The sequence below is a fragment of the Neomonachus schauinslandi genome, chromosome 1, assembly GCF_002201575.2.
Source record: "Neomonachus schauinslandi chromosome 1, ASM220157v2, whole genome shotgun sequence".
Taxonomy (NCBI): domain Eukaryota; kingdom Metazoa; phylum Chordata; class Mammalia; order Carnivora; family Phocidae; genus Neomonachus; species Neomonachus schauinslandi.
Window position 1 is genome coordinate 69,505,740 of NC_058403.1, and position 25,353 is coordinate 69,531,092.

At 49.6% G+C, this 25,353-nt stretch overlaps 1 protein-coding gene across 13 annotated transcripts in view; it reads right to left on the minus strand.

Moving 5' to 3' along the window:
* TNK2 (tyrosine kinase non receptor 2) overlaps window positions 1-25,353 on the minus strand; it is a 47,331-nt gene that overhangs the window by 16,120 nt on the left and 5,858 nt on the right. For 4 of the 13 annotated variants that reach the window (XM_044919811.1, XM_044919789.1, XM_044919799.1 and 1 more), the window contains exons 1-3: window positions 9,164-9,217; window positions 2,330-2,510; window positions 1,199-1,269 (exon numbers count right to left, since the gene is read on the minus strand). In XM_044919811.1, coding sequence (XP_044775746.1) covers window positions 1,199-1,269; window positions 2,330-2,510; window positions 9,164-9,217 — 306 coding nt within the window. Of the gene's footprint in view, window positions 1-1,198; window positions 1,270-2,329; window positions 2,511-5,108; window positions 5,220-6,446; window positions 6,639-9,163; window positions 9,218-25,353 lie in introns of those variants that run through there. The other 9 variants (XM_021692695.1, XM_021692700.1, XM_021692701.1 and 6 more) reach the window with 6 other exon arrangements.

Below are 25,353 nucleotides of genomic sequence, written 5' to 3' on the forward strand. Positions count from 1 at the left end.
GAGTAGCAGAGTTGGCCCCGTCGATCTGACTTGGCCACCACCACTAGGGCATCCAAAGCCTTGGCCTCAGGCCACAGACTCTGTCCATTTGAGCCCCTGCCCCCCAAAGGTTGGCAGGGTCTTATCTGCATGGGGTAGGGGGTGTCTCCACTCTGAGGGCCTCTTCTAGCCACTGCTTTCCTCCCAGTAACTAAACTCCCTTATGTTTGCAAGCAGTGCTCAGCTAGCAAGGCCCTTCACAGACTTTATCTCAAGGGACCTTCTCTACCACCCAGTGAGGTGAGCTGGACAAGTGCCACCAGCACTCTTGCTGAAGACCCTCAGGTCTAGAGAGGTTCACCGACCGACCTGAAGACCTCCTATGTGGTGGGTCCACGACCCCTGAATCCCGGCGCGCGGCACAGCTCTTCCCTCCTGCCTTCATCCGCCCAACAAACCCAGCCTTCCCTAAAACCTGGGCAAGGGACCAGGACAGTGTCCCCAGAAAAGGCCACAGGCTCCCAAGAGACAGCCCCTTGGCCAGACCAGAGCCAGGAAATCTCTGCTGCCCAATCCTGGTCCAGCTGTTCTGCCCTGCCCACCCCCCTCACCCCCCACCCAGCCCTGAGGCAGAAGCAGGGAGGGAAGGCCCTGGCTGGTTCACTTCCTCTCGCATTGTCTTCCAGACAATGGGCAAAGTTCCACTGAGTCAGAACAGGGACTCACCACTCACAGACCTAAATTAGGGCAAAGGGAGAAGGGGGGCAGGCTGTGGGGAAGGAAGCTGTGAGCAGGGCCAGATGACCAGAGAAACCCCTGCAGACTAGGGAGGGTGGGGGAGGAGGGGAGCGAGGCAAAGATGTCCCGGGTCCAGACAGTCCCCACCACTCTGCCCTGGACACTGGCCCCAACAGTCAGAGCAAGGGCTCAGGTTACGGCGCACCTGTCAGTGAGCGCCTGTTCCACGCCCAGCACGACTGCACAGCGGGAGGGGATGAGAAGCCACCGCGGTGCACAGGCTACTCACGTGCCATCTCTGGTGGGGATGAGACACTTAGCCGGGCAGTTCTACAAGCACCCTGCCCAGGAAGACCCTGGAGGAGGGAGGTCTGGACCAGGTACAGATTACACCTGCCTGGGAATGGGGGAGTTTCCCAGGACTGACATCACAGGGAGGCCTGCGAGGCTGCCCACCCCATCTTGCACCTCGTCCACGCACCTTGCTCATCCAAGACTTGCGTTTGCACGTGGCCTTTCTCCTCTTCACCGCCTCCCATAACCGCCGCTGGCCTGTGGGGAAGGAAGGGGTTCAAATGTTAAGGTAGCTCACATCCCCCAGAGAAGCTGCCCGCCTGCATGCTTCCTTGGTCACCCTGGGGTGGTCCACTGAGAGGTACTGCCCAGCACAATGACACCAAGGAAACAGACCATTCCAACCCACCAGGGGCCACAGTTAACCAGATGGCACTCCACGTCTAGGCAGTGGTTCTTGAACTAGATGGAAGTGTTTAACCACCAAAATTGAACATCAGTGGTCTTTTTCCAACTCTCAAGGAAAAAAAAAAAAAAAAAAAATCAAGGTAATGGGTAGAATTTGCCCAATTTTGAGTTTTTTCTCCCATAAAATTTTTTTATGTTCCTGACATCAGATACCAACTATCCAAGCCAAAACTAGCATATGTCGATGTCTAATTTAGCATGTTATTATTTAGCTATTTTAAGTTGAATGTACTAGTAAGTTTCTAATGCTCTACAAGGAATACCATGGCTTCTAGATGTTACAATCAGTACTTTTAGGATAAATACATAGAAAAAAAATGAGTTCAGCTGATACAGCAGATCTTGGTGCACGGGAAAGAGACAGAAGGAGCTCAGTTTACAGCAGATCTTTGAGAGACAGAGACAGATTAAGAGAAAATTAGCAAACCCTCTGAGGGTTTTTATCTTCTCGTGTTCATACGGGGCTCTCTGGACCCCTGGCCTTCAGAATGATGAACCGGGCCGACTCAATGCCACAATTACAGCAGAGGAGGAGATGGAGGAAATGCATCCTCCAAATGTCTGAACAAGCCAAAAGGGGTGTGTGTTTAATCCTGAGTATCCAGAGCTAGAAGACTTCATTCTCCTCCAACTCCAGGTCACCTTTCCGACCACCAACTGTCCTCCTGCGCTCACGGCGTGCGGCATCTACTGATGCCCCCTACCCCACCTTGGGGGCTCCTGGGCAGGCCACGTCCTCCCACCCGATGGAATAAGGGGGAGGGCTCTTCCACGCAGTTGGCAGTCCTAATGACAGAGGAGGTAAATGGTCAGTGGGGAAGCAACCAGCAAGGCCAATGGCCCCACCTACCGGGCCGGCCCATGCCAATCTTCTCCAGGTCCTCATTCTTGACATACTCAAAGTGGGACAGGCGGGTCACGTTGAGGTCATCGCGGAGCCGCAGGAAGTACTGTTGCAGCTGCACCTCGGACAGCAGCTCCAGCAGCCAGCCCGTGCCCTCCTCCGGCTGCATGCTGCTGCCCCCCAGCCTCTGTGGGGAGGGAAGAACGGCTCAGGGACCAAGGCGTGCAGGGAGGTAGCAGGCGAGCCCGCCCTGAGTGCCCTGGGCTCACCCACATCCTACTACGCTGCTTCAACGAAGGGCTCGAATCACCTTCTTGCTCCCCAAAACTGTACAGAATGCCCTGTACCCCTCTTCCCAGCAGCAACAAGGATGGAACTGGGACAGTTGCAATACAGCCCAAGCCCTGGCGTCGGGGTCTTAAGCCCAAACTTTGTAGTGACCGGAGATCAACCTCTCTGTTCTCAGAGCCACAAACCCTCTGAGAACCACAAAAACTACCGACTGTGTCTCCAGGAAAACAGACACATTCTTACTCATAAAGTTTGCATGAAAAAATTGGGGAGGAGGGCGCCTGGGTGGCTCAGTCGGTTGAGCGACTGCCTTCGGCTCAGGTCATGATCCCGGAGTCCCGGGATCGAGCCCCGCATCGGGCTCCCTGCTCCGCGGGGAGCCTGCTTCTCCCTCTGCCCCTTCCCCTGCTTGTGTTCCCTCTCTCGCTGTGTCTCTCTCTGTCAAATAAATAAATGAAATCTTTAAAAAACAAAAAAATTGGGGAGGAGTAGCAGGCTGGCTCAGTCCGTAGAACATGTGACTCTTGATCAGGGTTGTGAGTTGGAGCCCCACACTGGGTGTAAATATTACTTAAAAATAAAACATTTTTAGGGGCGCCGGGGTGGCTCAGTTGGTTAAGTGTCCAACTCTTGATCTCAGCTCAGGTCTTGATCTTAGGGTTGTGCGTTCAAGCCCCACACTGGGCTCCATGCTGGGTGTGGCACCTACTTAAAACAGATATATATTTTTAGTTAGGGGGGTGGTGGTGCAGGGTCCCTTGAGACCCATCCATAGGTTCCCCAGACCTGATGGACTCCAGAGAAAGCACTGTGGACCAGATGAGCTCTAAGTTCCACCCAAGACCTGACATCACCAGAGCCTCTCCCCACAGATCCAAAGACCATCCCACAGGAGACCGCTCGAGTGCCGTCAGGACCACACGAGTGGAAGACAAAAGGGGCGCAGAGGATGGGGTGGGCTTTTATTTTTTTTTTTAAGATTTTATTTATTTATTTGATTGAGAGAGCACACACAAGCAGGGGGAGCGGCAGGCAGAGGGAGAGGAGAAGCAGGCTTCCCGCCGAGCAGGGAGCCCGATGCAGGGCTCGATCCCATGACCTGAGCCCAAGACAGACGCTTAACGACTGAGCCAGCCAGGCACCCCTGGGGTGGGCTTTTAGATGCTGGCTCAAAGAGGCAGCCTTGCTTACCTCCCTCGACAGCTGTCACCGCAGACCGCTGCCCTGTGTTGTTAAAGCTTTCAATTTTTTCAAGAAATTCTGGAAATCTGAATCTAGATGTGAAATCTCGCCATTAAAATTCTTTTTGAAAAGGTAATATATGCACATGATAAAATATTCAAAAGGCACACAGGAGCCATGAAGTCTCATTCCCTGCCCTATTGCAGAGCCCCCTAGCCCCCCATCCCCAGAGCCAGCTGCCATAAAGGACTTCTACATATCCTTCCAGACTGTTTTTCCCCCACACAAACATTCACCCATCAAGCACACCATTCTGTTCCTTGTTTTCACTTAACATTCTCCTGACTTTTTTAATTATGTCAACCAATTCAAGTTTGAAATACACACACACACACACACGTTCTGTGCTGGCCAAGCAAAACACAAGTGCAGGCTATCATCAGCCAATGGGCCACCAGTGAGCGACCTCTGACCTACACTCTCTGCGGCCCAGAGAAAGAGGACACAGGGGCACCCCTGAAACGAAGCAGCCTGACCCGCTGGACCCGAACCCATCCTTGTCCAAGTCAGACACCTCAGAGCTGAGGGCTGACCCGCATTCAGTCCCCCACCAAAGAAGACCCACAAGAGGGAAGAGGCCAGCGACCCCTCAACGCCCCCCCCAACAAGTCAGAGGCGGTCTCAGCCCCCAGCTCTGATCACAGTGCGCACTCAGAGAAGCAGACTCTTGCAGCTCAGGCCTAGCATGCGCCTCCTGCCCCGACAGCTCCCGGCGGCCAGTGCCAGGACTTCAGACCTTCCCAGGCAGCTCAGGACAGTACAAAGAGTGACACACGGGAGTGGGAGGCCCTCAGTTCAAACCCTGGCTCCTCCACCAAGGCAGCTGGGCTACAGGGGGGGTTTCCAAATTTCAAGCTGTGACCCTTTACCCAGACGGTTCTCACGAGGGCTGTACAGCCCCCTAGGGGACATTCTTGGTTGTCATCATGTTGGGGGACCTCGAGTGGCATTTAGTGAGTGGCTGGGAGACAAGAACACAAGTTATCCTGTAATGTACAAAGCAATCTCACCCACTGTCCCAAATCCCACACAACTTAGTTCATGCAGGTGAAAAATTGGTTTACAATCACCTGACCCTAGAACTGAATTCCATCTTACATATGAACAAAAAAGTATTTTGCAGTCTAGATACACAGTGAATCCTCCTAGAGTGGAACTAATACATACACTGAGGGAAAACTGGCCTTTGTTTTGTTCAGAACTTACCAAAAGTTGTTTGCTAGTCCGAAAAACGTCACGGAAGGCAACCCACCTTTGTGATTTCCAAACTCCCCTGTCAGTCAGCACTTGCAGGCGCTGCCTCCACGGTGGTTCTGCTGGAGGGCTCCGCACTGACTACTTCATGTCAGAACGTCCTGACATATCAGAATACCTGAAATGTTATCCTCACTTTCCTTTCATTTCCCCTTTATACTATAGGTGACATCATGTTGACTGACTATACACACACACGGTAAAAAGGACATATTTCTATTAATTTTATTTAAGAAGAACAATAAAAATAACTCTAACACTTGATACTTACTATACGCCAGGCATGGTTCTACGCATCTGGCTGTATTAACTCACTTATCCTCAACAAAACTATCTGTTCCGCACAAAGCAGTGTGGACATAAGAGGGCAGGACACTGCTGCTTTCCAGAAGGCGGCCCCAAGGGCGCACTGTGAAAATCACCAACCCAGGCCGGAGCTCTCAGCAGCCAGGCCATGCAGGGCCGGCCAGGACTTCCATCATCACGGCCCTGTCTCTGAGGCAAAGAGACCGCACCCCCTGCATGCCCTAAGATGTGCCTGCCAGTGGGGCAAAAGCAGTCCACAGACCCCCTCCTCTTCTTGACCAGTCTCCAAGTCTCAGGGCTCCAGGCTCCCCACTCCCACCCTGCTCTGGAGGCAGCGGCTCCTCAGAGCAGCTCAAAGCCATGCACCGGGTGGTCAGGACTGGGGGAGACACAGAGCCCTTCCCCTGAAGCTGCTCAGAAAGCACAGTCCGGCCTGTTTCTTTTCCCCAAGACAACAGCGAACAGATCTCCCTGCTCAGCTGGACACTCCCCTCCCCACTCTCCAGCCCCAGGAACAGGCTTGCTCTGCGGAGGGGTGTGCAGGGAACTGGAAGAACACCGGGATCCCAGTGAGAAGCAAGCAATCAGGGTCTCAGTCTTGTCTCTACCGCCTGGCCCGGGTGAGCCAGGACAAGCCCCCTCCCCTCTGCTAACCGCCCCTTCCACAGCAAGTTTCTTTGTCTGTGGAGCACAGGGAGGGCACTGCCCCGGCTTCTCCCCAACCCTGCTCACACTCCAGTTGTGGGTGTGCCTGGCCCCCGGCACACCCGCAGTCCCACACCTGTGTCTGACGCCTGGCGTGGGGCTCTCCGGGCGTGCACACTTCCTGCGTACATTCTCCTAACACACTCACCAACCAGAATGCAGCAGCCGAGGGGAGAGGCCCCGAGCCCAGAACCCCTATCAAGCCCTCAGCCATTGCCAGTCCTGTACTCTGCCCCTCAGTGAACTGCTGGCTCTGGGGGGCTGGAGGGGGGGGTGCTGACCCAGTCCCCGGTCAGTCCTACCCACACCCCCAGCCCCCACTCACTGTGTACAGGCGTCGCCGTAGTCTGGCCAGGAGAGGGAAGGAGAGCTCTAGGCCAGGGAAGCGACGAGCCGCCGGCATCTCCACAGAGCTGGACCCCCTGACCAGGTCACTGGGGCTCTGGCCCAAGAAGTAGGGGGAGCAGGGGCTTTAGCTCCTGAATTCAAGGTTCTGCCCAGGATGGAAGCTGACCACAGGTCTGGCCCAGGAGTCCCCCAAATCCCACACCAGGGGTGGGAAGTGGGGCAGAAAGAACAGGGTGGGCCCCCTTTCTCGGCTGCACAGCTGTTTCCACAGCTGGCTAGTCTGGCAGGAGCTGGTTAGCTCTTTTCCCGGCTGCAGCGCAGATCCTCTGTCCTGTTTCTCTGACTTCTCTTCAGTGCAGTGGTCACAGCTCAGCCCTACTCCCGGGCTCCCCCGCCTGCCCGCCCTCCCTCCCTCCCTCCCCCCTCCCTCCCCAGCTGAGCAGCTCTGACACTGGCTGAAAAAGGACCTTTCTGAATCACTGCCAAGAGGGTGGCGGGAATGGGGGGACTCTTCCTCCCAGCCACCCGCGCTGGCCCCCCTGCCTCCCCATACACAAGGCCCCCTGTCTCTGGCTTCCACCCCAGCCCCCATAGTTGCAGACAACTCCTGGGATTTTAGGGTGGGGGTTATGTGAATCAAGCAGTAATGCACAAAGAGGGGCTACAGGCTCCCACATGGGCTTGTCTGGGGCTGTGGGGGCTAGAACACCGCCTGAGTTGGGGGCTTGGGCCCCGGACAGTCATTCCTGGGCCCTGTAGGCAGACCCTTCAGAGACCCTCCCCCATCACCAAGTCCAAGCCTTGGCTGGGCGTCTGCTGGCTCAGGCCCTAATGTGGCCCTGTTACCCTGGTGCCCGACGGAAATAGGAGGCCGGCAGCCTGCCAGAGTGGGGCAGTCCAGCCAAGAGCGAGGGGGGGCTGTGGGGGTGAGGAATCTCCACCCCCTCCCCTGGGGTTGCCTTGCATGCCCACAACATCCAGGGTGCCTCCTCCCCCAGACCAGCCGGCTAAGATCCAAAACCCCCTCAAAATAAACAAATATGTCCCTAGACCCTGCTGGGATGCCCCCACCCCAGAGCAAGGATTCCAAACTATAGGATGTTTCTTGTATAGCACCCCCACGCACAGACAACAGCCTCAGCTAAAAGGAACTGGAGACACTCCATCAAGCCCCCATAGGCCCCCCATGTTCCTGCAGCTGACAAATGATCCCTCTGCCCCCCCTCAAGAGTGCCAGCTGCCCTTACACTCCCCTCACTACAGCCCCCAGACACACCTGACAGCTGCAGGAAGTCCTCGCAGTCTCCCTCAGCAACCCCCCCCCCCCCCCGCCCCCCTGCCCAGGGAGCCCACTTCTTGTACACTGCTCTCTTGTCCCTATCCAGCTGGCTACTGGCTCTGGGAACCCCAGCCGGCTGATGGGGCAGGCAGCTGGGTGACAGTTTTGGGGAGTCAGCATCTTAGGCTCTCTTTCCAAGACCTCTCTTAGTACTCGACCTTCCTCGCAGGAAGGTTACCTGAAAGGTCAGCCATTTCCTGCTCTGACCCCATGGTGGGGGGGGGGTGACAAGAAGGTAGGCAGGGGGTGTGGATATTGGTGGGCACTCCCAGCACTCAGTCCCTCTTACCCAGCGCTGTGTCACCCACCACCCAAAGCGTGTGGAGCCAGCCAGGTACAGCCTCCCCTTGGTCCAGTGAATCACCAGTCTGAGGCTGGGGTCAGAGCTAATGGACAAGATGAAGTCAGGATGAGGTCACACTGGAAATGACTTTTCTCAAAACCTGGCAGACAATGCCCATGGCTCAGAGAAGCCTACTGCCCACTTCCCACCAGGCACCACTCTGAAGGAGCCCCGGAGACCTGACTTTAGGGAACAATTTAAGAAAATTACTCCCTCTACTGTAATATAGGGACTGCTGGATCAGAATGGCCAAAATAAAAATTCTAGCTACCCCCAAAAGATGTGCCCCAAATCTATCAGAACCCCACGCCTAACTCTTCCCTTAGATGTCGGGTAAGAACAAGCCTCAGCAGCTTGTTCAGCATTCCAGCTGGAAAAGGCTGTGCGGAAAAGCAAAGCATGGTCAGAGGTCAGAGGTCAGGCCAGTTCTTGGACCCCTTCTCCTAGCCCTGGAAAACACCCTCCACCTATTCTGTCCCCCTTTGTCCTGTCAGCTACCGCCCTCTGCCGACCAAGAGAGAAAGTGTTTGATCTCCAAGAAGGGAAGCGGCCCCATAAATACAGTGATCATCTTTTCTAAAGCAAACAAGGACATTTAGCTTGATATGCATATTCGGAAAGTAAGCAGTAATGTCCAGGGAACAAGGACTCAGTGCCCATAAAAGACTACACCCAAATCCTGGCAGGCACTGCTCCTGGGGGCTCCCATGGAGAGTTGAAGAAAAGCCCAAAAGGCCATTTAATTGGGTCCCAGAGAACCCAGAGACACTGAAGCAGGTGGCAGCATCAGTAATTCACCACCACTGACTTGCCCCTCACCCATCGCACACACACACAAATACCTCTTCACCCAGCCTCTCAGCCCCCCCAGGATCTGTCCTGGGGCCCAGAAGCACAGACACCCCTCACTCCCGAGAGGCTGCTGCGGAGCAGGGCTGGGCCCTCAGCTCATTGGCAGATGATGGGGTCTAGGACCCGGGTACCTGGCTAACCCCCAGGCTTCTCCCATTACCTGCTGTCCCTCCTCACCCCGAGCCAGGCGCTGATATGCAGATCTCTCCCCCATGGCACCCAAACTCCCGGCGTTCGTGCCAGGGAGGGGAGCAGAGCCCTCCCGCAGCCCCCGCCCCTCCGGCGGTACCGGCAGCGGCAGCGTCACTGCCCTGCGTCCTGAGGGGCCGGGCCTCCAGCATCCTCCAGAAGGAGGGGCGCCTCAACGGGGGAGGCCGGTCCACGGCCCCCCCGCGCACCCGCCCACAGCCTCTCATCCGCCACTGGCTGGCCGGCCAGAGCCCCAGCCCAGCCCGGATGGTCGCGGTCTCCTGCGGTCTCCTGCGCCAGGCCCGCGGCCGGCCCCTCCCCCAACCCGGTCCCCAGCCTCCATTCCAAGGAGCCGCCGCCTCCCGCCGCCTCTCCGCAGCAGCACCACCACCACCGGCTGACCCCCGGAGAGAGCCAGGTGCCGCAGCACGGCCCCACCGCCAATGACCGCAGGGCCACAGCTCCCCTCAGCCCCTGGGCCACCTCCAGGACCCCAGAGCTCCACCGCCACCAATTAGGTCCTGGGGATTCATAAAGGAGGCCCCTATTCCATAAGGAGGTCCATCCAAGAAGCTCACGTAGGAGGAGCCCCATCCTGACTTGACCTGAGACCCCTCCCCTCCTTGGGGCCTGATGCCTATCCCTCCACCTGCCCGGCTTCCACACCACCAGGCTCCAAGCATGCGCCCACCTGCCGGGCTCCCTGCCGCTCCACTCCGCACTCCACTCCCTCAGCGCCCGCGAACCTGCCCAGCCATGGAAGCCACGCCTCCAGCACCCGGAGCGAGACCACAGCCCGCCCCAGCCCCACGCCTCCTCCCAGCCCGGCCTTGACATCTCCCTGCCTGCCCCCCCCACCCCCCCAAGACTGCACAGGCTGTGCAGGGCACAGGGCTGGGGCTGACCTCTGGCCTCAGAAGGGTGCCTCGAGTGCCCACACTCCCCGTGGGAGAAGGTGCTCCAACACGTGCCCACACAGGGCTCTGCCACCCAGCACTGGGGTGAGGTCAGTGCTAGCAGAGGAAGTCCCACTGCAGAGGCTCCTCCTCTCTCGCCAGCCCTGAGGGCCCCAAGGTGCCCCACGCACACCCTCTCATTCTGCCGGCATCTGAAGCATCCACTGACTCCTTAGTACCAGGTATTCAGGGCTGAGCTCAGGGAACCCTCCCCTTCCGGGGTTGGGGCAGAGGAGGAGGGAGATGCTGAGATACCTGCCCCCCCCTTCCGCCCACCCCCAACAAACTCAACCTCAAAACTGAGGAAAGAGACCCCAGAAGGATACTAGATGAGTTCCTACAAGGCTCACTCTCCTCACAAGCTCCTTCTCTGCCTTGAAGCATGCTGGGGTGGGGGATGACCCAGCCAGGCAGGGGATCTATTCCAGGCAGAAGTTCCTGGGCATCCTACCGCAGCTCTAACAGAAACTAGGTTTGTGGGAGGCTGTAAGAACCCAAAGTCAGGAGGCTGTACTGACCCAAAGTTAGAGGAAAAAAGGCTGAAAATGCCAGGCCCATCGCTGGATGAAGGATCTGATCCAAATCATTCCTCCTTCCTGCTTTCTCCTTACCTCCTCCATCCATAACTCCCCTGCTTCCTAATGGCATTCTGCTATAAGATATCCGCATGATCCAAACTGCCTCTAGGATTTGGGGAATCCACCCTACATGTATACCCCTCCGGTCTATAACCTGCCCTCTTATCTCTAAAGGGAGCTGGGAGTGGCCAGGAACCAGCTTGCCTCTGCTGTCCACTCCCTTCCCCCAGCCTCTCCAGCAGCATCAGTGAAGTGACAAATCCACACTGAGGAGCAGACATGACATGTAATTTCCGGCCAAGAGATTTTTCCAAAACAATCTACCGTATTCATGGGAATATATGCCAACCTCACCTCCAAGCCAGCCCTCTCCCACCCCTGCCCTCCTTCTTAAGACCTGGAGGGAAAACAATATATTGGGGAAGAGGAGGGGGACTTATAGTTCCTCTCCCAGTCAGAGGATTATCTTGCTTCTACATGCCAGCCCCACCAAGCCCAGTCAGCCTCAACTCACCCCTCTGTACGTAGGCCCCAAGCTTCTGGACCAAAGCCAGGCTGGCTCCCCTTGGGACCTCATCCCAGAGGGAACTGCGCCAGGCAACCCCACACCTTCAGGTCAGCCCAGGTCTGACATCACACTGGTCTGGGGAGGAGGCTGGCCTGGGGCCAACGGAGAGAGGGGGTGATTCAGACACACACCATGGCTGTCCACACCCTCTCCATCTCCAGGACGCGGGGGCCCAGCCCCTCCCAGGAGAGCTTGGCAAGCTGCAGTTCTGAGGAGAGGCAAAGCCAAAGCATACTGGCTTAGTGGTGCTGGGCCCCCAGGCCCCAAGTCCAGCCCTGGAGCCTCTTCACCCTTCTCCTTAACTGCTGACATTTCCCAAAGGCTTCTGAACTAGCCCTTCCTTCTCCTCTCAGTGCATGCTCTGCTCTCTGGGTGTCACTTCCTCTCCTCCCCCGGAGCTGCAATTACCACGTGCTCTGTCTCCATTTCTAACCCCCTGAAGCTCTAGGCCCACGTTTCCAGACAGTTCCAGGGCAGTTCCACCAGGAGGATGCAGAGGTACCACAAATTCTGTATATCCAAACTCAGCTCATGAGCACCCCCTTAAAGCTAGCTAACACATGGCCCTATATCCTGACTGAAAATATCACAAGCCAACACTGGCCACCCAGGCTAGAAACCTCACCCCCACCCCAACCGTAACTTCCTACCTTCCCCACTAGGCAGGCCACAAAATCTTGTTTCTGCCTCCTTTTTATTCCTCTGATCAATACCAATGGGATCAAGAATCAGACAGACCTGAGCTGAAATCTTGGCTCTGTCACTTTCTAGTTGGGCAACTTTTGGGCAAATGACTTAACCTCTAAGACTCAATTTCCTCATCTGTAAAATGGGAGTAAACAGCACCTCCTTCGTAGAGTGCAGATTCAATGAGATAATGAATAGGACACTTAGCACAGCACCTGGCACATAGCTGCCTATTGCTATTATTGTCATCTGAAGTCCCTCCCCTGCTTATATCCTTCTGTAACTCCTCAGTAAGCCAAATACAAGGCCCTTCCGGATCTACTCCTTGCCTCTTTGTCCACCTCCATACTTTATCATTTTCTTCAAATGTCTCCATGTTCCAACCAAATCAGAAAGATGCCCTTCCCGATATAAAATCCATGCACAGAAATGAGTTGCATTTCTATACACTAATTATGAGACAGAAGAAAGAGAAATTGAAGAGTCAATCCCACTTACAACTGCACCCAAAAGTATAAGATACCTAGGAATAAACCTAACTAGGTTTAGGCAAAGGATCTGTACTCAGAAAACTATAGAACACTCATGAAAGAAATTGAGGAAGACACAAAGAACTGGAAAAACGTTCCATGCTCATGGATTGGAAGAACAAATATTGTTAAAATGTCTATGCTACCTAGAGCAATCTTAACATTCAATGCAATCCTTATCAAAATACCATCAACTTTTTTCACAGAGCTAGAACAAAAAATTCTAACATTTGTATGGAACCAAAAAAGACCCCAAATAGCTAAAGGAATGTTAAAAAAGAAAACCAAAGCTGGTGGCATCACAATTCCGGGCTTCCAGCTCTATTACAAAGCTGTAATCATCAAGACAGTATGGTACTGGCACAAAGACAGACACATAGATCAATGGAACAGAATAGAGAGCCCAGAAATGGACCCTCAACTCTATGGTCAACTCATCTTTGACAAAGCAGGAAAGAATATCCAATGGAAAAAAGTCTCTTCAACAAATGGTGTTGGGAAAATTGGACAGCCACATGCAGAAGAATTAAACTGGACCATTTCCTTATACCACACATAAAAATAGACTTAAAATGCACGAAAGACCTAAATGTGAGACAGGAATCCATCAAAATCCTAGAGGAGAACACAGGCAGCAGCAACCTTTGTGACCTCGGCCACAGCAACTTCTTCCTAGACACATCTCCAAAGGCAAGGGAAACAAAGGCAAAAATGAACTATTGAGACTTCATCAGGATAAAAAGTTTTTGCACAGCAAAGGAAACAGTCAACAAAACCAAGAGACAACCTACTGAATGGGGGGAAGATATTTGCAAATGACATATCAGATGAAGGGCTAGTATCCAAAATCTATAAAGAACCTACCAAACTTAAAGCCCAAAGAACAAATAATCCAATCAAGAAATGGGCAGAAGACATGAACAGACACTTCTCCAAAGAAGACATACAAATGTCCAACAGACACATGAAAAAATGCTCAACATCACTCGGCATCAGGGAAATCCAAATCAAAACCACAATGAGATACCACCTCACACCAGTCAGAAGGGCTAAAATTAACAAGTCAGGAAACGACAGATGTTGGCGGGGATGCGGAGAAAGGGGAACCCTCCTACACTGTTGGTGGGAATGCAAGCTGGTGCAGCCACTCTGGAAAACAGTATGGAGGTTCCTCAAAAACTTGAAAACAGAGCTATGACCCAGCAACTGCACTACTAGGTATCTACACTAAAGATACAAATGTAGTGATCCAAAGGGGCATCTGCACCCCAATGTATAGCACCCCGATGTTTATAGCAATGTCCACAATAGCCAAACTATGGAAAGAGCCCACATGTTCATCGACAGATGAATGGATAAGGAAGATAAGGAAGTACACACACACACACACACACACATATATATAATATACATATTATATATACAATGGAATATTACTCAGCCATCAAAAAAATGTAATCTTGCCATTTGCAACGATGTGGATGGAACTAGAGGGTATTATGCTAAGCAAAGTAAGTCAATCCGAGAAAGACAATTATCCTATGATCTCACTGATTTGTGGAATTTAAGAAAGAAAACAGAGGATCATAGGGGAAGAGAGGAAAAAATAAAACAAGATGAAATCAGAGAGGGAGACAAACCATAAGAGACTTTTTAAAAATTATTTTAAAGATTTTATTTATTTATTTGACAGAGACAGACAGCGAGAGCAGGAACACAGGCAGGGGGAGTGGGAGAGGGAGAAGCAGGATTCCCGCCAAGCAGGGAGCCTGATGTGGGACTTGATCCCAGAACCTGGGATCATGACCTGAGCCGAAGGCAGATGTTTAACGACTAAACCACCCAGGCACCCCAAGAGACTGTTAATCATGGGAAACAAACAGGGTTGCTGGAGGGGAGGGAGGTGGAGGGATGGGGTAACTGGGTGATGGACATTAAGGAGGGCACATGATATAATGAGCACTAGGTGTTATATAAGACTGATGAATCACTGACCTCTACCTCTGAAACTAATAATGCACTATAAATTAATTAATTGAATTTAAATTTTAAAAAAGATACTTGCCCTTCCCTAGACACACTCCCTTTATTTTTTTTTTAAAGATTTTTATTTATTTATATGAGAGAGAGAGAGAGCACATGAGAGAGGGGAGGGTCAGAGGGAGAAGCAGACTCCCCGCCAAGCAGGGAGCCCGATGCAGGACTCGATCCCGGGACTCCAGGATCATGACCTGAGCTGAAGGCAGTCGCTTAACCAACTGAGCCACCCAGGCGCCCCAACTCCCTTCTTTAAATGTCTCTGAGCTATTCTCTTTGTGATGGTCCTCTTTGTCTACATGATGAACTCCTACACATCCCTCAAGACCCATGTCATCTCCTCTGTAAACTATTTCCTACCCCCAAATGGTTACTTTTACCATTCCTTCCATGTTATTGTTAAAATAATATTTGAAAACAGGAATGGTATAAACACATAATATAGTTAACCCTTGGACAACATGGGTTTGAATAAAATCAACTTATATGTGGATTTTTTTCGATAAATACAGTACGGTACTGGAAATGTTATTTTCTCTTCCTTATGATTTTTAATAACATTTTCTTTTCTCCAGCTTACTTTGTTGTAAGAATACAGTATATAATACACATAACATATAAAATATGTGCTGACTGCTGATGTTATTGGTTAAGTTTTCCAGCCAATAGTAGGCTATCAGTAGTTAAGTTTTTGGGGAGTCAAAAGTTATGTGCAGATTTTCAACTGTGCGAGAGGGGTCAGCAGCCCTAACCCCAACGTTGTGCAAGAGTCAACTATAGTATAGTACATGTGGAAAATAGCCAAATGAATTTAAAAATTTTTAATTATCCATCATGCTCTGATCCTTAATGGGTCACTATTCTTATAACAATCTGCAATCTGTATCAATACATAATTCTACTGAGAGAGTTCTATACACAAACCTCTACTGTGGTTTCTACCTTGTAAAGTAACCATCTGTTTTTATCTATCAACTTGAATGCAGAAGCTGGCAAGGTACCTGGTCAAGAGAGTTTGCCGAAAGGGACTTCAAACCTGTAAGATGGACCCTGCAGAAAGGAGGGCTGCCCTACTTCCAGCAGATACCAGGACTAAGCCTCACTGCCTCCCCTGCCTCCGCCCGCCCTGGCTTTGCTCCCTCCTGGTATTTCTAATCCAGAAAAGCAAGCACCTTTGTGGAGAGAGGGGCTGCCAATCTCAGTACAGCCACTCCTGTCCCAGACCCATAAGCTGCTTTGCTCCCACAAAGCCGGTTCAGCACCAGGGACAAAACGGCCAGTCTCTCAGGCAGAGAGAGAGAGCCCGCAACCGGCCTGCTGCAGAAGGCTGCATTCTCACTGGACTCTGCAGGGAGAGCTGGAGTACACGACACGGAAGCGTTGATGGGAAGGAAGTCCAGTGTGTCAGGCATCCCAGCCTCAGCAAGGCGAGGGGGGGGCGGCGCGAGGGAGTGACAGGCTGGGAAGGCAGGGCACAGAAGCAGGGACCCAGATCAGATACAGGGACCTGCTATGCCTCATCTTCGACTGCAGCAGAGAAGGAGGTATGACTTTCAGAGAAGAAAGGAAAGAATCTGACTAAACCCCACTGCACAGACCACACTGAACTCAACTCCTCCCCACACGTACCAACTTGGTGTTGAAGTATTCTGCAGCTGTTTCATGCTCCAGCAGCTCAAGACTGGCCCGCCAACCTTGACACCCAGAGACAGGACCCCGAGAGCCCTACACATTCCTGGAGCTTTCCTCCCACCAACAGAACACCAGGGGATAAATTCCAGCAGCTGTCCGGGCTTTGTGCACATGCACACCAGGCATGTCCTGGTGCCAGGGCTGGGATGCAGGGTTCTGCAGAGAGCTGCCTCTTGCCAATCCTCTGGCCCAGGCATCATCATCACAGCACCCACTGATGCAGTAACTCCCGGGAAGGGAAGAAGGAGGCAGTCCAGCTGCCGGCAGCCAGCCACTCCCAGAGCTCTTCCAGGGCTGGGCAGGGGCTGCGGCTGGTGCTCTGCCTGCTGGCTCAGGCCCCGCCCCACCCCCACCCCTTCAGCAAGAGCCTAGGGCTGAAGGGGCCTATTGTTGAGCCCTGGAGGTGGGGTGGGGAAAGAAGCCAGAGCTGTGACTGGTAGAGTCACATTCATTCTGCAAGAGGGACTGCTCATCCCCTCTGGACCACGTCCAGAACCAGAACCCCAGGAGCTAGCAACATCCAGTGCAGGACAGGCTACAGGGCCCAGGAGATGAAGGGTCTGAACCTGGGACTACTTCCCACCCACTATATCCTGCCTCTCCATTTTAGCAATAAGGAAACCCAGACCTTGAAAGGGGAAGGGATTTGCCTGGTCCAACGCACTTACAGACTATCATCCGGACTTGGGGGAGATCAGCAGTTCAGAGCGGTGGTGATTCTTTTCTAGCCACAGACGGGCAGACACGCCAAGGTCAGGGACGAGTAGAGTAAAGGTAAGGGGCCAGGAGAGGAGACCCTGCCTTATCAAGAGACACAGCAATTAGGAGACAGGCAGAGACAGGAAGGACCCGGTGTTCTCACACCCAGCTGAGGCCCTTGGCTCCAGGTCTCCCAGGACGCACCGCTGCTGAAGGAAGAGACCAGGCCAAAACTCTCGTGCCAATCCTCTCCTCAGTCACTCACTATGTACCTACAATGTGCATAGCTCACCCTGTGCTAGGCTTTCGGGGAAATAGGAAGGAGAAGTTACGGTCTGGGTCTTCAAGAAGACACTATGTACAGGTTCTTTTTTTGTTTTTTTAATGGAAAGCAATGGGGTTTTTAATTAATTAATTAGTCTGTTTGTTTATTTTTAGTAATCTCTATGCCCAATATGGGGCTCAAACTCAAGACCCTGAGATCAAGAGTCACAGGCTCGACCGACTGAGCCAGCCAGGTGCCCCTATGTGCAGGTTCTTTAAAAGCTTTGGGGCACCTGGGTGGCTCAGTCGTTAAGCGTCTGCCTTCGGCTCAGGTCATGATCCCAGCGTCCTGGGATCGAGCCCCGCATCAGGCTCCCTGCTCCGCAGGAAGCCTGCTTCTCTCTCTCCCGCTCCCCCTGCTTGTGTTTCCTCTCTCGCTGTGTCTCTCCCTGTCAAATAAATAAATAAAATCTTAAAAAAAATAAATAAATAAAAGCTTTATCTAGGGGCGCCTGGGTGGCTCAGTGGGTTAAACACCTGACTCTTGATCTCAGCTCAGGTCTTGCTCTAATTATTAATTAGATCTAATGATCTTGATCTAATTATTAATTAATTTAAAAACAAAAAAAGCTTTATCCTTTTTTTTTTTTTTTTTGGTGGGCAGGAAAGCAGTTTATTGAGAGATAGTAAAGTTTATTGAGGGATAAAATACAAAGCTCCCAAAGAGGGAGGGGACCCGAGAGGGTCGCCCAAGCTTTATCTTCATTGACTGATTACAAACCTCCCCTTACTACCCTGCATTATCCCTGTTTTACAGATGAGAAAACGGAGGTTTGAAGAGGTGACCAGGGTAACGCAGAGAGTAAGAGAGGAAGCCAGGACTCAGCCCATATACAACTGCACACTGAATTTCTTGGCTCAGAGATGCGGGCCCACAGAGGGCAGAGCTGGAGTCCTATCATTAAATATATACTGAATGAATTCAGGGATTCTGTGAGGAAGTTTAAAGAGAGGATAGAGGTTCCAGGAAAAGACAGCAGACTGCACACATAGACATAATTCCACTCCTTCCTGAAACCTGACCAAAACTACAATTTTAAAAAGAGAAAAAAAAAAATTTAAGAGAAATTTTTTGAATGGCAGAAGTCCCTAAGGATGGGAAGAACAGCAGAGGAAATGACCACAGCAAAACTGTGGAAGCTGGAAAGCAGCTGGGCCAGTGACAAGGGGTAGGAGAGCTGAGAAAAATCACAACCCCCAAGGTGAGAAGCACCTAACTGACCCCACGGAATCCTCAAACAGCCTGGGAAATGGAAGCCCCAAAAACCTCTACGAGAAGAAGAAGTGGCAGAGGGAAATGCTAAAAATATAGAGTATTACTTAAAAGCTATTTAAGAAGCAGTAAGACCACCTATACCCCTCCCCCCATACAAAGCCACTGGGTGACTGTCCCTCTACCAACCTGCAAAGGGCAGAGATTTCCCTATAGGGGTAATGGAACGTCTGGACTGGCACAGTGGGCCTGGTGGAGAATGAGGGGCAGGGGCGGGAGGGAGGGGTATGTGTGTGCTACATCCCAAACAAGGAAAGTTCGCATAGATGGTGAGATCCTGGTCCCCTTCACCACTTGCTCCTGGAACATGGAGCCAGGCTTCCACCTCTCGGCAGCAGACAAGAGTGTCTCTTCTGGTGACTCTGACCAGGCTGAGGAAGGCAGAAAGATACCAACACCAGGAGTTCCCAACAAATGGCCCATCCAGGTCACCACACAAAGAAGCTCCACCAACAAGGACCATCCAGTGCTGTAGCTTCCCACCCTTAGCTGAGAGCAGACAACACAAAATTACCAGACACCAGGGCAAGCCTCTAACATGGAAGAGAGAGAGCAAAATACACAAGAAAAAGTGACCAAGAGGAAACAGACTACGCAGGAGAAGAAAATTTCAGACTTCAAACTTTAATGCAGATTCAGATTCCATGGATATGGGGTGGGACCTAAGATTCTCCATTTCTAACAAGCTCCTAAGTGACATATGTTTTGGTCCAGTAGACCACACTCTGGGAAGCAAGGGTCTTCTGGAGTTATTATTTGCACTGGCTAGGCATTAAAATCACTTGGAGCTAGCAGAGTGTCCATGTGGAAGCCCCACCCACTGAGCTTCTAATCAACTTGGCCTAGGTGAGACTGAGGCATCATATCTTAAAGTCTCCAGATGAATCCAGACAGGGAGTTGAGAGCCACTGCTCTGGAGAAAGCCTGTAATTGTGCCAATCATTTGACTTAGCCAAAACAGTCCTGTTCGCACATATTCTCTCCCATTGTTGACACTGACCACTCTTTCTGAAGGCCCTTTTCACCATGGCCATGAGCATCAGTTTATAGGGCGACTTATACCGACGATGCTTCTCAATTCTGTGTAAGTCCCGTTAATGCCAGTGGATGGAGAAATCATTCTACTGAATTCCCAAGAAATTCATTCTGAGAATGTTCTCCTGATTAGATTCTCACACTTCTCCTAACCTTCCTAATATCTTTCTTACTTTGGACCTTAAAACGTTCAGGTTAAGCCCTTTTAGGGAGGAGTTTTTTGTTTGTTTTAGTGAAATGTGGGTATTTCCCTAATCAAAAATCCTAATCCATTCTCCCAATGTTCCTATTACTAAAGTTGAATTTAGTAGTTTTGTGTCTATCTCATGCATGCCACACATGGGATAAAGTATCAATAGACATTTACTGCTATCAAAATAGCTAAAATTACAATAGAAGGGATGGAGGATAAAGTTCAGGTCTTCCACAATAAAGAGCAAAAGACATAAAGATGGCAAACAGAAGAGAAAGAAATAAGAAAACCAGATGATCAGTATAAGAAGGTCCAACATCTAAACAAAAGGAGTACAGGGGAGAGCAGGGAAGGAGGGAAATGACCAAAATAAAACAAGAAAACTTCCCAGACCTGAAATACAAGTTGCCAAATTAAAAGGGTTCACTGAACATACAGTGCAGGATGAAAACAGACCCACAATGAGCTACATAATTAGGAAATCATTAGGAAACAGAATACTGGAGATAAAGAGTATCTCCAATATCCAGTATCCAGAATACTGGAGATAAGAGAAGATCCTACACACTCCTGGGAAAGGGAGAGGGTACCACACAGGTCCCACAGAGGATGTAGAGTGACTTTAGACTTCAGTGTTAACTCTAGAACCTAAATGCAATATCCTCAAGATGCCAAAGGAAGGCAATTTCCAACCTAGATCTTTATATTCAGTTGATTGAGTATAAGGCTGGCAAGGTCTCCAAATAATCTCCTGACCATATACCCTCCTCTGAGGAAGGTACTAAAGGACAGGCTCTACCAAAACCAGACAGTAAACCAACAAAGAGGAAGACATGGACACAGGTGATCCAACACAGAAAAGCAGTGAAGGAGATGCCCAGGATGCTGAAAGGAGGTCCCAGGAGGATAGCTAAGCATCTGTGATAGACAGCAACCAGACCATGCTGCTGCAGGGTACAAGGTTCTGATGGAGACTTCTTCAGAAAGATCCATTCAATAGAACACCTAATGGAATTGACATCTTGAGGAATTTTTTTTTTTTTTAAAGTTTTTTTTTTTTTTTTTAAAGATTTATTTATTTATTTATTTGACAGAGAGAGAGAGAGAGAGAGAGAGAGCGAGAGCAGGAACACAGCAGGGGGAGTGGGAGAGCGAGAAGCAGGCTTCCTGCCGAGCAGGGAGCCCGATGTGGGACTCGATCCCAGGACCCTGGGATCATGACCTGAGCCGAAGGCAGACGCCTAACGACTGAGCCACCCAGGCGCCCCGACATCTTGAGGAATTTAGACAGCTACTGGAATTTGGCTAATTGAAAGGTGCATAGAAGCCTAAGCAAACAAACAAAAGCAACTCCAGGGAGAACAAAAAGGTGTGCAGGAAAGGAAAAGTCATCACAATTTACTACACCGTAACAATGTGAACACAGACAGGAGACTGAAGGAAAAATGAGATACTTCCAAGAGTGGACAGACTGAAAAATGGGGAGGGTGGAAGGGTGGCAGTGAGGGAAATAAACTCAAATTCTCATCTTTGGCCAAGATGGAATAACAAGGCTCAGATTCACCCTCCTGACTGCAAGAAAAAAATGGACAAAATATACAAAATGGTTTTGAAGACACCAGATATCAGGAAACAAAAGAAAGTGATACGTATAACAAAAGAGGTCAGCCCTGTGGTTGAGTTTTCAGGCTACAGCACAGAGAAGGGAACCAGTCAGATCCCAAAAGACTCCATGAGTTGAGGAGATGGAGCTGAGAGTCTGGGGAGTCTCAAGGGGCCAGAGTTCACAGAGCAGAGCATCAGAGACAAGAGAGTAGCACAGAAGGCTGTAAGGGAACCCCCTTAAGTATTTAGCTAAATACTAATCATCACATGAATGTGCAGAAATTACCCAAGGCTGAGGAAAATAACTACCCGAAACAACTAGAAGTAACAATGCCTGGTACTCACTAGGCTGGGAAAAGTGCCTGTTTCCACCAGCCAAACTGGAAAAGCTAGGCATTGGGTAGAATTCACAGATGGGTCTTGCCTCAGCAGGAGAATCAGTCGCCTGAGATTGAGCATAGCTCTGGTCCTACCTAACAAGTCTTAAAAACAAGACGTAAGATAATGAAACTGTTTCCAAGTCACTGCATCCTAGAATAAAGCTCAAGAATAATTACAGGAATACAGAAGTACCCAGCAACAAATCAGGTAAAATTTATATTGTCTGGCATCCAACAAAAAACTATTAGGCAGGCAAAAAAGCCAGGAACTATGATCCATAATGAGGAGATAAAGCAATTAAACAAAACCAACCCAGAACTGACACAAATGTTAGAATTAGCAGACAAGGAAATTAAAATAATTAAACATTTAGAAATTATTACTATAAAACTATATTACTATTAAAATATTTATTTATTTTTTTTCTTAAGTAGGCTCCACACCCAGCATGGAGCCCAACACAGGGCTTGAACTCATGACCTTCACATCAAGACCTGAGTTAAGATCAAGAGTCCAATGCTTAACTGACCGAGCTACCCAGGCACTCCTAAAAATATATTTCTAAAGAGAGTATAATTGAACTTCTAGAATAAAAACTACTACATTGCATGAGGGGCGCCTGGGTGGCTCAACTGGTTAAGCGTCTGCCTTTGGCTCAGGTCATGATCCCAGGGTCCTGGGATTGAGCCCCACATCAGGCTCTCTACTCAGCAGGGAGTCTGCTTCTCCCTCTTATTCTCCCTCTGTGCTCTCCCTCTCTCTCTCAAATAAATAAATAAATAACTATATTGCACGAGATGAAAAAATAAACTGAATGGAATTAAAGGCAGATTGGACACTGCAGACAAAAAACCTGGTGAATTTGAAGACACGGTAATAGAAACTGTGGAGAGGAAAAATAAAATTCTTTTTTAAATAAACAAAGCATCAGTGAGCAGTGGGACAATTTCAAGTGGCCTAACATTTGCATCATTGGAGTTCCCTGAGGAAAGGAGAAAGAGCTGCGAATAGAAACATATTTGAAGAATAGCCAAAATATTTCCACATTTGACAAAGACTATAAGCCCGCAGACTCAAAAAGTTCAATGAACTCCAAGCACAAGACACATGAAGAAAATTATACCAACACACCTCATAATCAAATTGTTCAAAATCAGTTATAAAGAGAAAATCTTAAAGTGTACCTAGGGAGGGCAAAGGAGATAGGTTATAGACAGAGAGCTAAGATAACAATAACAGCAGAGGGGGCGCCTGGCTGGCGCAGTTGGTGGAGCATGTGACTCTTGATCTCAGGGTCGTGAGTTCAAGCCCCACAATGGGCATAGAGCTTACTTAAAAAAAAAAAAAAAAGATGACAGCAAATTTCATACAGAAATGGAAATGAGAAGACAGTAGCACAACATTATTTAAGTACTGAAAGAATAAACTAATGACCTAGAATTCTAGTCCAATGGAAATATCTTAAAAAAAAAAAAAAGACTAGGGATGCCTGGATGGCTCAGTTGGTTAGGCCTCTGCCTTTGGTTCAGGTCATGATCCCAGGATCCTGGGATCAAGCCCCACATCAGGTTTTCTGCTCAGCAGGGAGTCTGCTTCTCTCTCTGCCCTTCACCCTGCTCATGCTCGCTCACTCTCTCTCTCAAATAAATCTTTTTAAAAAAAGTAAAATAAAGACTAAATAAACTTTTTAAACATACAAAAGCTGAAAGAATTAACACCAGCAGACCTGCACTACCATAAAGTCCTTCAGACAGAAAAAAAATAATACCATATAGATATATGGATCTATGCAAAGAAATGAAGCACTGGAGGGGCGCCTGGGTGGCTCAGTCAGTTGAGCATCCAACTCTTGGTTTCCGTTCAGGTCATGATCTCAGGGTTGTGAGATCAAGTCCCAGGTCAGGCTCCACACTCAACACAGAGTCTGCTTGAGATTCTTTCCCCCTCCCTCGCCCTCTCCCCCCCCAGCTCCTCCCCTTGCTCATGCTTTCTCTCTCTCTCTAAGTAAATAAATAAAATCTTAAAAAAGAAAAGGGGGAACCTGGGTGACTCAGTTGGTTAAGCATCTCCCTTTGGCTCAGGTCATGATCTCAGGGTCCTGGGATCAAGCCCAGCGTCAGGCTCTGCACTCAGCGGGTAGTCTGTTTCTCCCTCTCCCTCTACCCCTCCTCCCCTCCTCCCACTTGTGCACGCGCTCTAATAAATAAAATCTTAAAAAAAAAAAAAAAAAAAGAGGGGCGCCTAGGTGGCTCAGTCAGTTAATTGCCTGCCTTCAGCTCAGGTCATGATCTCAAGGTCTTGGGATTGAGCCCCACAACGGGCTCCCTGCTCAGCGGGGAGTCTGCTTCTCCCACTCCCTCTGCTCCCTCCCCCACTCCTTCTCTCTCTCTCTCTCTCAAATAAATAACAAATAAATAAATCTTTTGAAAAAAAATGAAGCACTGGAAATAGCAACTACATGGGTAAATAGTTAAGATGTTTTTATTATTTAATTACTTTAAAAGATAAATTGACTGTTTAAACAAAAATAAGACCAGTATAGTGTGGATTTATAACGTGTATAAGAGTAATTTTTGACAGTAATAGCATAAACAGAGGAAATAAAAATATAGGTTTTTTATACTATTATCTATTTACACTATTACTAATAAAAATATAGATATTTATACTTGAACACAGACTATAAGATAAAGAAGTATAATATGAATCCCATAGACAGTATAAGAAAACTGTCCTCATAAACATAAATATACTCTTAACTATAGGAAACAAACTGAGGGTTGCTGGAGGGGAGGTGGGAGGGGGATGGAGTAACTGGGTGATGGGCATTAAAGAGGGCACATGATGTAATGAGCACTGGGTATTATAGGCAACTGAAGAATTACTGAACTTTACATCTGAAACTAATGATACATTATATGTTAGCTAATTGAATTTAAATAAGATTTTTAAAAAGATGCAAAATTCTTAACAAATTCTTTAGCAAATAGAATCCAACAATACAGTTAAAGAATAATATACTATGATAGGGCGCCTGGGTGGCTCAGTTGGTTAAGCGACTGCCTTCAGCTCAGGTCATGATCCTGGAGTCCTGGGATCGAGTCCCGCATCGGGCTCCCTGCTCAGCGGGGAGTCTGCTTCTCCCTCTGACCCTATCCCCTCTCATGAGCTCTCTCTCTCATTCTCTCTCTCAAATAAATAAATAAAATCTTTAAAAAAAAAAAAAAAAGAAGAATATACCATGACCAAGTAGAGTTTGTCCTCAGAATGCAAGGATGGTTTAACATTTGAAAACCAGTTTTAACAAATCAGTTAATTCAACATATTAACAAACTAAAAAAAAAATCCTACAGTCACAGGAAAAAAACATTTGACAAAAGCAAAATAGGAATAGAGGGAGCACAACCTGATAAAGACCATATATGAAAAACCTACAGCTAACATCATGCATAATGGTGAGAGACTGAATGTCTTCCCCTGAAAATCAGGAACACGTAATCTCATCTTCTATTCAACCTTATACCAGAGGACATAGCCAGCGCAATCAGACAAGAACAAGAAATAATTATCAGGCATAAGGATCAGAAAGGAAGAAGTAAAACT